The sequence below is a fragment of the Penicillium digitatum genome, chromosome 1, assembly GCF_016767815.1.
Source record: "Penicillium digitatum chromosome 1, complete sequence".
NCBI classification, from domain to species: domain Eukaryota; kingdom Fungi; phylum Ascomycota; class Eurotiomycetes; order Eurotiales; family Aspergillaceae; genus Penicillium; species Penicillium digitatum.
In genome coordinates, this window is record NC_089384.1 from 6,635,242 (window position 1) to 6,647,786 (window position 12,545).

At 51.3% G+C, this 12,545-nt stretch overlaps 2 protein-coding genes across 2 annotated transcripts; one reads left to right on the plus strand and one right to left on the minus strand.

Annotated features, from left to right (window-relative positions):
- Positions 1-58: 58 nt before the first annotated feature.
- On the plus strand, positions 59-5,931 carry Pdw03_4633 (Oligopeptide transporter OPT superfamily; the record flags this gene model as incomplete). The annotated part of the gene is made up of 13 exons (XM_066100788.1): positions 59-608; positions 659-1,014; positions 1,060-1,419; positions 1,466-1,619; positions 1,668-2,172; positions 2,226-3,057; positions 3,106-3,160; positions 3,246-3,295; positions 3,472-3,515; positions 3,649-5,029; positions 5,079-5,369; positions 5,416-5,641; positions 5,699-5,931. The coding sequence occupies 13 exons, from the start codon at positions 59-61 to the stop codon at positions 5,929-5,931; spliced, it is 5,037 nt and encodes a 1,678-aa protein (XP_065956188.1).
- An 855-nt stretch (positions 5,932-6,786) lies between these two features.
- On the minus strand, positions 6,787-12,467 carry Pdw03_4634 (Fatty acid synthase alpha subunit FasA; the record flags this gene model as incomplete). Its single annotated transcript, XM_014675465.1, has 3 exons — positions 6,787-6,897; positions 6,951-11,890; positions 11,951-12,467. The coding sequence occupies 3 exons, from the start codon at positions 12,465-12,467 to the stop codon at positions 6,787-6,789; spliced, it is 5,568 nt and encodes a 1,855-aa protein (XP_014530951.1).
- Between the last annotated feature and the right edge of the window lie 78 nt (positions 12,468-12,545).

Consider the following 12,545-nt stretch of genomic DNA (forward strand, 5'->3'; position numbering starts at 1 on the left):
TGATGATTGTGCGAGCGACAATGGAACCTACCCCGAAATTGACAATCTGCCTCCCGACATGAACCCCGACACTGGGATTGTTCAGCGCTTTCGGGCCTTCATGTCGCGCGCCCCTCTTCTTCCCTCGTCGCCCATCCTGGGTGCTTCCTCTTATGGATCATTGGGTAGCTCAAACGACTCAGAAGATGGTATCTCAATTCCGCGTGGTCAGACCGTTCGTGAGGATCTACAACGCGCGAGCTTCGAAAATGACATTGGAGGTTCTTCCAACGTACCAGTGTCCACCCCGAGACGATCACATTCCGCTGTCAGGCGACGAAACAGCCTGTACGCAGAGAGAAATCGTCGGCCTTCATCCGCCGTGTCCGATGTGGGAATGGGCCCTGATTCGAAATACTCGTTTGCCACCGGATTGGCAGTACCGGGCAACCCGGTGATGCAGGAGACACCGGCGTCTTCGCCATACATGACAAGTGATGATGAAAGTGTCCTCGACATTGATGATGATGATTCGAAATCCTCGAGTGAGGATCCTCCAGACAATTCGCCATATGCCCAAGTTCGAGCCTCAGTTCCGGCGACAGATAATATATCTCTTTCTATAAACAGTAAGCTTTCTTCCTAGTGCTTTTTCCTGCGTATATCTAATGATGTTCAGCACCTCGGATGTGGATTCTTTCTTTGTTATTCTCTTTGACAGGGTCCGCCGCCAATCTCTTCTTTTCTTTGCGCTATCCCAGTGTTTCCATTACCCCAATCATTGCTCTTGTTCTAGTCCATCCACTGGGGAAATTCTGGGATATTCTTTTCAAGCAAACAGGTGACCCTCTCGAAGTTTTTGAGAACGGATCCCTTCATCACCGAGAATTACAATCCGGTGACATCGATGCTCCTCCTGTTCCATTGGCGTCCCGAGTCAGACTTTGGTTTGCCCAGGGCCGTTGGAACGAGAAGGAGCATGCCTGTGTCTACATTAGCAGCAATATATCCTTTGGATTTGCCTTCGCGACCGACGTTAGTGCACCAACGAGATCTTTGTGACGAAGCTGACCAAGGCAGGTTATTGTCGAGCAACATAAATTTTACAACCAGGATGTTCCAATCATCTATCAACTGCTACTCATCGTATCCACTCAGGTTTTGGGATATGCATTCGCGGGTCTAACACGACGATTCCTCGTGCGGCCATCGGCTATGATCTGGCCGGGAACTCTGATGTCCACTGCAATGTTCTCGACAATGCACAAGTCTGTCAACAAAAGGGCAAATGGGTGGAGTATCTCTCGATATAAATTCTTCGTGGTTGTGTGGGGAGGCGCATTTCTCTGGTATTTTGTTCCGGGATTGTTGATGCCTGCTCTAAGTTATTTTAATGTGATAACTTGGCTGGCACCCAAAAATGTGGTGATTTCGAACTTGGTAAGACATTCAGGTCCATGGCCGCTGCTTAGACTAACCACTCTAGTTTGGTGTTGCCTCTGGTCTTGGCATGTTCCCCCTGACCTTCGATTGGGCTCAGATTGCCTACATTGGCTCCCCATTACTCACGCCTTGGTGGGCCGCAGCCAATATCGTGACGGGACTGGTGGTTGTCATCTGGATAGCCGCCCCGATACTTTGTAAGTTCTCCCCATGCTATCTCATTTGACTTTGCTGATCAAAGAAAGATTATAAAAATGTTCTTTTCTCTGCATATATGCCCATTGTTTCAACAGCTGTATTCGATAATGGTGGGCGACCATACAATGTGAGCCGAATCTTGACCGCAGACTTCTTGTTCGATGAACAGGCCTACCAGGATTACTCCCCAGTCTATCTCCCAATCACCTATGTGCTATCTTACGGTGTTCAGTTTGCTGCTTTGACATCTCTTGTCACTCACACCATTTGCTGGTATGGGAAGGACATATTGCATCAGACTAGAAAGGCATTTGAGGACAGACGAGAAGTCACGGGCTTGGAGACTTACCAGCCCCTTCGTGGAAGCAATGAGACGGTTCGACAGAGTTGTGAACCCCCAAGGGTTATCCCGCATGAACCGAACCAGGAAATTCCATTGACGGGGGAAGATGTTCATTGTCGCTTGATGAGGCGCTACAAGGACGCTCCCCTCACGTGGTATCTCATAGTGTTCATTTCTATGCTTGCCATAGCCATTTTCACGGTGGAATAGTAAGTTTCCCCCCGACTTTAACCTTTGATAGTAGCTGACCCTGATATGATAGTTACCCAACGCACCTGCCTTGGTATGGGCTACTCTTGGCTCTTGGTATCACTTCCGTGTTTTTCATCCCAGTGGGTATCATCATGGCTGTCACCAATCAACACAGTAGCCTCTATCTGATCTGTCAGCTCCTTTGCGGTATCGTATTTCCAGGAAGGCCTGTGGCGAACATGATTTTCGTGACCTACTCATATATCAGCTCTGCACAAGGGATCAAATTTTCCTCGGACCTCAAACTTGGCCATTACATGAAGATCCCACCACGAATTCTGTTTGGCGTCCAGATGATGGCGACTTTGATCTCGAGTCTGACCCAAATTGGTGTGCTGAACTGGATGTTCACTTTTGTCCCGGGAATTTGCACCCCGGAGGCCATCAATGGGTTCAATTGCCCCATTGCTCGAGTACATTTCAATGGCAGTATTCTCTGGGGGGTCGTTGGCCCCCAGCGCTTCTTTGGCCCAGGAGGGCTCTACCGTCCGCTTGTCTGGGCCTTTTTAGTGGGAGCCGTCGCTCCTCTAGGAGCATGGATTCTGGGGAGACACAGCAAGAAGAGCTTCTGGCGTATGGTCAACTTCCCCATCTTGTTTGGCAGTCTGAGCTGGATACCACCTGCAACCGGGCTCAACTTTTCCATCTGGGCCCTTGTATGCTTTGTGTTTAATTATGTGATCCGCCGAAGAAAGACCGCGTGGTGGGAGAAATATGCGATGACCTTGTCGGCCGCATTGGATTCTGGATTGGCATTTGCAGTCGTCGTTGTCTTCTTCGTCTTCATTTACCCTGGCTGGGTCGATGGTTTCAAATGGTGGGGGACGGAGATTTATAAACAAGTAAGTTGATAATCATCTGGCTGTTTGATGCCTGCTGACAGTGTCAAGGGTTGTGATTGGATTGCTTGTCCATACAAACCACTGGAACCGGGTCAACGATTCGGTCAGTAGATTCTGCATTACTTGAAAAATGTAAATTCCAGTCAGACGACTCAGAATACATCAGCAATTCAACTTAATATATCTAGCCCCTAGCCAGTTAATCGGAGAAGATACCATTGGGATCAAGCAAGGTGTAGTAATTTTATCCTCTACGTTTCCGTTTTGGTTCAACTTTCTACACACTTCATTATGACCTACGAGACCAGCAGTTAGAGCTCACGCCCTGTAGAGGTGATCTTTCGGTCAAAGAGCCTCCGGATGCATGGATGACATAACCGTCGGGGAACTGTCCGAGTCACGGGATCGTGACAGCGGGGCGGGAAAACATTGCTCCGAGGTCAACCGTCATACCTCCGGTATGCTGCCTCCAGCTCTTTCCAAGTGGCTTACCGATCTTTTACTCTTTATTGAAACTGCTCTCCCCTTGTCGCAACACAAGAGAGGCACATTTTCACCTTTGTTCTGTATTTCCGACTCTGACGCAACCAGTCACATCGCCTCCTACCACTCGTGCAACTCTGTTTTGCACGTCGACAACATGTCAACCCCAACGAATCCCTCGAACGCTCGTACTCCAACTGGACCAAATGGTGCACCGCTGATGAGGATGCGTCGTCCAAAGGCAGCAGATCCTTTGGTTAGACCGAAGAGAAGGCCTGTCCCCAAGCCAGCTGGCGCCACTCCCGTCGGCAATAGAACAGCCACTAAGACTCTTCCCTCACGCCCGTCCCACCCTCAAGCAATCTTTCCATCCGAGCGGCCTATGCTTGAGATTTTAAACAACCACATGGCAGCGAACGGGTTCAGCGGCCCCTTGCTTAGTGATAAATACGTTGATTATCCGGTGGTGACGACAAAGAGGGCTCTGATGGAGGGACTGAAACACCACATCGCACGATTTGCATCGAAGAAGAGCGTCGACCCTCGTGACGAATCACAATTCACTCGACCAGTCCGACTTCACCGCCGCGACCCACGTTCGCGAACTCATGATCCAAACTCGGGAAGGTCCGAGATCGATGGCCAGCCAATGGATGAAGCCGAACGCGAAGCATTTGATGCTCGCAAGGCAGCACGCGAAAAGGAACGTGCCGAGAACCTTTCCCAAATTGCTCCCGCCCTTGGCTCAACCTCGAAAAGACCAAATGCACCAAAGCAGAAGACGCAGCAGGTTTTCAAGTCGGACATGACCCCCGAGGAGATCGCAAGAGCACGGATCAAGTATGAAGAAGCCCTGCCATGGCATCTGGAGGATTTTGACAACCAGCACACCTGGGTTGGAAACTACGAAGCAGCTCTGTCAGAAACACATGCGGTCTTTGTTCTTGAAAATGGAAAGATGAGAATGATCCCGGCCGAAAAGTGGTACAAGTTCAATGCTAAGAGTAACTTTAAGGCTTTGACCATTGACGAGGCCGAGAAATTCATGGCCAAGAGAGTGAAAGACCCTCGATGGTTCATGGAAAAACAGCAGCAGCTGGAGCAAGAAAAAGAATTGGCAACATATGCCAAACAGCGCAAAGTCTACGCCGGTAAACAGGGCACAAATATCGGAAATGGCGCGGGATTGGAGGCCGGTGAAATGGATTTCGAAGAAGATCGATTTGCTGATGACGAAGAGCACGATGACCTCTTCATTGAGGATGAAGATGCGAAGGATGCCGAAAAGAGAATTAAAGAGGATCAGCTTAAGGCGAATGTGTTCGATCTCAAGGACGAGAAGGAGTATGATGCCGAAGAAATGCGAGAGAAACGTGAAAGAGAGGCCCGGCGTGTGTTGGGCAAGGGTGTTCGCAAGGCTCTGAAGAAGAGAGAACGAAACTTTGATTACAGCAGCGGCTCCGACGTCAACCCATACACGGATGAGGAGGTAAAATTTCACCCGTTTGTGACAGCAAACCCAAGACTAATGTGGACAGAGCTCCGACGACAGCGAAACCGAACGGGCCAAGGAGGAGGAACGGAAGAAGGCAGAAGAAGAAAAGAACCAGAAAGAAGCGCTCCTCTCCAAGGGATCAAGTACCCCCTCCGGCCGACCCAAGCATACAGACCCCTTGAAAAAAGCCTCAGCTGCTGGATCTCGGAAAAGGCTTGGATCACCAAACGCTTCTGATGCGAGCGGCACCGACACATCTCGAAAGAAGGTGAAAAGCATGCATCTCCCTGCGTCTCAACCCCCGTCGCGTCCGATCTCTCCATCCGCTTTGCAGGTTTGTGCGAGCATTCCCCTCTGGTCAATACATACTGATTTTATAGGGCAAGAAACGTGTGCGAAACATTACTGGTGGCGCTGGTTCTGGCAGTGATGTCGACACTGGTGTCGGATCTGGAGCTGAAATGACCGAGGGTGGCAAGATCAAGAAACTGAAACTCAACCCCCCTCCTTCGGTTTCTCGAGGTGGCACTCCACAAGGGTCTCGCGCCGCAAGTCCTTTGCCTAGACTCCCCGGAAGTCGCGCCAACAGCCCCGACGGCATCAGAGGTGAGTTCCGGATAACGTACATTTTCGGATACAAGACACGAACTAAACTATCCGCAGGCCATCGTGTGTCGACTCCTATCTCTGGAATCCAAACGTTCCCTACGGCCGGGGAAATCCATGCGGCCATCCCAGCATCTGGCATTCTGAGCAGCGACCTCTTGAAAGTTTTCCGTCCTCGTATTGGCGAATCCAAGGAGAACCACCGGAGATTCATTGCCATTGTCAAGGATGTCAGTGTTTACGGAAAAGAAGATCGGATGCTGCGACCAGGTCCCTGGAAGGGGAACTGAAGGTTTGCTTATGGTAATCCCAAGTCAAAAATCAGTTGTTGAATACTTTCCATGTTGTTTTTTTAAATCTCCTATCTGCCAATCATTGTCCAGCAGACACTTTGTGATCAACAATGCTTCAACTATGAATATCTTCTATAGGCGGTCTATCCTTGTTCGTCGTTGTTCATAAAGAGCACCTACCTGATATCTTTTACCATGAGCAACTATCTTTTACATACATACCAATGAACATTCATAGATACCTTGGGCCCCTACCCACATTAGATACCTCTTAAGTGGTGACCAAAATGAAGAGATGAAACTCAGATAATTTCTTGGCCTGGTAACAGCTAGGAGATCTCGGTAATTGAGTCCCCTTGAATCCTGGGTTAGTTCCCGCAGCTAGAACATTAGGACATCATGGCTGAATACTGGCCCCTGAATATGACTTCCGGTCTGGAGGCGGAAAGATATGATTCGTGAGCTCAAAGTGTAGCTTTGACAAAGCTGAGCTGTATAAAGGTCACAACATACCTTAGGAAAAGGTCGGGTGAAGACATGCGGGTTGGGTTGTATAACTACGGAACCGTGATCCGTCTTTAACGATGTGTGCCGGATGGAGGTCCAATTCTTGAGGTTTCTCTTTTTTTAAGGAGAACAAGCCAGTGAAGGGAACATACTCTAATTGATAATTCAGAAGAAATAGAAAAGGACTAATCAATGTCATCACTCCCATTATAAGCACAACGAACCAGGAGACAAAGCTGGTTCGAAATCTAAGAAAACATAAATCACAATCATTACGTCTCAACCCAAGAGAACATTTAGCCTCTAAGATCTACATGCGAACACAAAAACAAGATGGGCGGCGCTCTAAAACTGCGAGACCGCGACAGCAACAGCTTGCGAGTCACTGTGGCTGATGCTAACGCTGACCTTCTTGACACCCGCCTGCTTGGCGGCGGCGGCAGCAGCACCATGAAGCTGGAGATATGTTAGCGTTGTCACTGGAATCAGGGGAATAAACATGCACTCACGTTGACCACCGGAGCGCCGTTGGCATCAACTCCGATCTCAATATCCTTCAGAGCAGCACCGGCACCCTTGCTGCTGACACCCAAAGACTTGAAGACAGCTTCTTTGGCACTCCATCGTCCTGCAAACGAGGATTGTGGGGAGGCAGCCTTGCGGCAGTAGTCCTGTTCATTCTGAGTGAAGTTGCGCTCGACGAAGGTTTCGTTCTCAATATTGACGGAATCAATGTGTTCGACGTCAACACCGACCTTTGAGTTCTCGGTGGCATTGGCCTTGGTAAGGGACTCGAGAGTCTGACGAGTGCTCTCGGACTCCTTGGCTTCGGGGGCAGTGGCCGAGTACTTGAGCTCAGAGGTCTTCTTGTCGACAGACACGCGGTAGTCGGGGTTTAGGAAGATCTTGCTCTGCAGAGCGTCTTCATAAGGAGCCTTGGTCTTGGCAACGAAGATGCTATTGTTGATCAGGCCGTTGTGGAAATAACGGTAGGCCTTCTTCTGGCGAGCCTCGACCTTGGTCCTATAGGCTTGGTACTGAGCCTGGTCAAGAGTGGCGTACAGGTACTTGGGGTGAATACCAATAACCTGCGCACCCTTCTGACCGAAACCGAAGGAGGTGACGGAGAACGCCTTGACACCGTCGGTTTGGATACTGCGGCTGGGGTAGACGATGTAGTCGAACTTTTCCATAACCTTGTCAACGTTGTCGGCGTTGCGGTTACCCGGCACGAGACCACTGTCCAAGACCTGCAAACACCCGTTGAACATCCAGGCACCGGCGGCACCCTTAGGGTGACCAGTGAGGTACTTCTGGAAGATACCCATAATTGCATTACCCTTGGTGCGTCCAAGATGCTTCATCTGTTGGCAGATGACATCGGACTCGTTCTTGTCATTTGCGACAGTTGAAGTACCGTGGAATGATGCGATGTCAATGTCATCGACTGTGAGACCCCAAGTAGCCATAGCACCACGGAGGGGAGCAATGCGAGGATCCTGCTTCCAGAAGTTGTTACCCAGACTGTATTGAGCATCCTTCTCCTGGCGAATAGCTTCGCGCTCAATATGCTGAGCACGCTCCTGCATATACTCGGCCTCGTTAAAGGTCTCGTCACTCTGAGCCTTCATGGCATCAGCCTCCTCCTGGAGGTACAGCAGCTCTGCTTCTTGCCATTCGTTGATCTGCTTCTTGCGGAGATCCAATTGACGGCGACGGTACTTAATGTCCAACAGAGGGGACGGGAACTTGCCGGGGTTCTCGCGAGCGGTAGTCAGGACACCCTGGCCAGGAGCGGGAACGGACCGTCCGATCTTGTCGGTGGCGGTCGTGGTTAGAGCGATGATACCGTGGATGGGCACACCCATGTCGAGCGCAAGCTGTGCAGTCATGATAAGCTGCATACCGCAACCTTGGGACTCCATGAAACCAGCGCGAGTGGTGGTGGTGGGTCGTGACATCTCTTGCGGAGTACGACCGTGGGCAAATTCATCTTCGGCGTTGCTAGTGGCCTTCATGTTGGCGAATTCATAAGAACCCTCCTCCTGGAAGTCATCGAAACCACCAACGAAACAAACACGGGCCTTGCCCTCGACAATAGTCTCGTAACCGATATCCACAGACTCAACAGCCGTGGCACAAGCACCGACGGGAGTCTTAATAGGACCAGTAGAGGACAACAGTAGCATGTTGACCCAAGCGGACATGGTGTTGATAAAGGACTCCTGCAAGATATCCTTTTGCAACGGCTTATCCATAAAGCGATCCTTGTACATACCGCGCAAAGCGTGGGTACCACCGATACCCGATCCAATACAATTACCAACCTCAGACAGGTGAACATACTTGTAGAACTCGTAAGGGTCGGTGATACCGGCGGAAAGCATAGCCTCGGCTGTGCAGACCAGAACAAAGAGGGTCACAGGATCCACCTGCTCAATGATATCATCGGGAATACCATAGCGGCTGGCGTCCCAGCCTGTGGGCACCTGTCCGGCGACAAGACGATCGAACTGCAGCGCCTTGGGGATGAGCATGGTGGCGCCCTTGCGAAGACGGACGGTGTATTCTCCAGACTCGGGGATTTCGAAGATCTCAACCTTGTCTCCATGCTCACGCTTGAACTCTTCCGCTGTCTCCTTGGATGACTCGAATGGTTCGAGATCCTCTTGGATGACAATTTCTTGAAGGAGCTGCTTCTTCTTAGGGTCGTATCCCTTGAACAATTCAGGCTCGATGAGACGGATACCAGTGTGCTCCAAGATGTGCTTCTCGTACTTGGCCTTGATGTCCTTGTCATCGACGGGCTCACCGGTCTTGGCATCAACCCAACCAGAATAGGCCTGGCCCTTAAGGGGACCGTTGTGGTGTTTAATCAGACCCATGATCCATGCCATCTCAACGCAGCCCTCCAGTGAGAACTTGCCTTTAGATTCCATCTCCCACCGGGTACGGGAGTTACCCCAAGGACCGACTTCAGAGAAACCAGTGACGACGACCACCTTGTCCAGGTTGACCATGCCCTTGAGGGACTCATTAAGCGGCTTCACTTCCTCCTCCCAGTCGGGCAGGTTGGGGAATTCAAATTTGATGTTGGCGCGGGGCTCCGCAACAACCTTCTTGTAAAGAACACCACTGTCTTCGCCGTTGACAATCTTGTGCTCGATGGCAGTCTCCTTGATGACAGCCTGGCGGACATCGCTGGTCTCCATGATGTCGGTGCGAAGCCTAGTCATCAGACCCTTCAGGTCAGGAATGAATTGCAAACCACCGTTAAGATCAGCAAATACTGGATCGAGCTGGCAAAGGTTGGCGATGGCCGGAGACATCAGTCCGAGAAGGTTGAAAGCCATCTCCTGCTGGGAGAATGTACGGACGCCCAGCTTCTCAACGCCTTCAGCGACCATATTGTTGCCACTCATCAGGCCAGTACCACGGGTCCAGCCAATGACAGCACCACAGATGGTGAGGTAGTGGCTCCAATTCTCCGAGTACCAACGGTTGAAGAGAGTCTCCAGAGCAAGTTTAGATTCAGAGTACAAGCCATCGTTACCAAAGGTGCCGTGGTTTGGCGACAGAGGCAGGACAACTTGAGCTGGGCGAGTCTCGAAGCCGTGAGCTTGCTTTTGGGTCTTGACCGAACCCAAAAGACGGAGCAGGTTGGTCAACATGATACGGTGAGCAAGCTCGGACTTGGAATCGATAGAGTCGATCTCGCGGCCATTCTCGGAGATGGCAGCAAAGGGAACGACAAAGTCCAAGTCCCATCCAAGACCCTTCTTTGTGTCGTAGATGTAGTCAACCAAAGCCTCAACATCCTGCTTGCTGCCTTGGTTGAACGGCACGACCACAAGCTGGGAGCCACGGGCACCGTAACGAGCGTACATGGCCTGGTAGTACTCGGTTACCTCGCGCGAAAAGCGACTGGTGGTGACAATGACCTGAGCACCACCGCTGATCAGACCTTGGAGGACCTCCGCACCGATAGAACCGGCACCGGCACCGGTCATCAGAACGTTCTTGCCCTGGAAGCTAAGACCGTTTTTGGCGGCTGACTCCATCACATTCAGATAGATACCAGTCAGCTTCTTGTTGTAGTCCCAGCCGTGTTCTGTCTTCTTCTTCAGGTGCAGGAATGGGATGGTCTCCACTTTGCCAGGGCGGGTGGCAGTAGTGCGTTTCGCAGCATTACGGCCACCCTTCTTGGAGTGGCCGTTCTCCTGGGGGATGATTTGACTCTCGTTCATGCTGAGAGCGTGAACGACGTCCTTGTACAGTGCATCAAACTGGATCTGCGAGGACTTGGAGAGACGATGCTGCTTGCGAATGAGCTTGTAAACACTCTTCAGGTCGTTCTGAACTTTAGTGCGGTTGCTGTACTCGGAGATTGGGCCGCCCTCAGCCATGTGCTTAACGTAATGCTCAAGCTTGCGAGCGCTGGTGCGAGGAATTTCCTTGTAGCTAATGTTGCCACGAGCATCAATAGTGGTTTGGGGGCCAGTAGGCACAGCGACATCCTTGTACACTGGAGCCACTTCCAAAACTTCGCGACAGTTCTCAATAAGCTGCTGTCCGAGTTCCTTGGCCAACTGGTATGTTTCTCCGCGTTCAGTTGGGCAGTTGTCGATGTGGTACTGCATAAAGTCGAGGAGGAGAGGGTTGGAGCGGTTCATGATCCGGATACACTGACTGACAATTTCACGGTCCACCACCTGGAGGCGACCAAAGATGATGTCGTAATACATGCTCAAGGCATCTTGACGAGCCCAGTTCCATGAAGAGTCGTAGACCCGGGCCTTCAGCTGATCGAATGATGGCTCAATTCCTGAAGCGTAGAAGTCACCGTGCTCTGCTTGCCACAGGTCCAGCTGAGCCTGCAGCGCTTTCTGGGTCTCTTGAGATGTCACATAGGCCTTTTCACCACCACGGAGGTCCATCTTAAGGTAGCGAGCAATGATCTCAAGTTGCTGCTTGAACAGCGCTCGTTGATCCTTGGTCAGGGCATCAATAGCTGCAGGGTCCATCATCATACCACCGCCGCCACCGCCGCCATCACCACCGGCAACCGGAGCCGAAAGGTTGACTCCGGCGCTGGTGGCATACTTGTTGGTTACGCCGTCGAGATAGGCCTTCGCATCCGTTTCCGATCCAAGACGAGCAGCAGGCTCCATTGTGAGAGCAAGCAGGAGCACGCCATCTTGACGACCGGGTCCCAGACCCCACCGAGTCTCCAGGTATTTTCTAAGAGAAGTGATGTTGAAGCCACCGGGCATTTTGGAGGAGACCATTCTGGCGATGAGGGAGGAAGACTGCTTGCCAAGTTGGCCGTTGAATGTGGCTTGCATCGAGGCACCCAACTCGTCGAGGGGAACATCTTCGGGCTTTTCGGGCGTGGAGCCGAATTCCTTACCCAGGTCACCCAGGATTTCATTTTGTAACGTGGACTTGCCTATTCGCGACTTAGATGAGACAAATTTTTTGGTTTAGAGAGGGACTGCGCTGCACTTACCTCCAACAAGATCCTTAATGGCTTTTGACAATGGCACATCGCCAATGCTCTTCTTTAGCTTTTGAGCCACCAGTGTCCGCAGGATGTCGACTGCTGTAACCGGGGTGTCTTCCACTGAGGCAGCGGGGCCTGCACTGGGGGGTGGGGGAGGAGCACCCGCTGCAGGAGCAGCTGACGCTGCCGCAGGGGCAGCTGAGGAAGTAGGCTCTGCAGCAGCCTCTGGTTCTTCCTCCACGGGCTCGACATCATAGTAGATCTCATTGGCATCCTTATTATAACAAAGAATCTGGCGCTGGACCGAAGTGGCAGCATCATAGGCCTCATACTTGGAGGCTAGTGTCCGCCGGGCCATTCCTCCAAGGGTATCTGCGGGACCAATTTCAACAATGCGCTCGGTGCGTTGTTCGGCGAGGATCACATCTTGAGTCTCGATCCATCGGACGGGGGAGGCGAATTGGTAGGCAAGCAGCTCCACCAACAAGGTGTGAGCAAGCTCTTGTTCAACTTCCGGACGCATGATAGAAGTAATGGGTATCAATTGATTAAACAGAAGGACGAAATTAGGACAAATGTCCTGGTTGGGTGCGACAGAGCC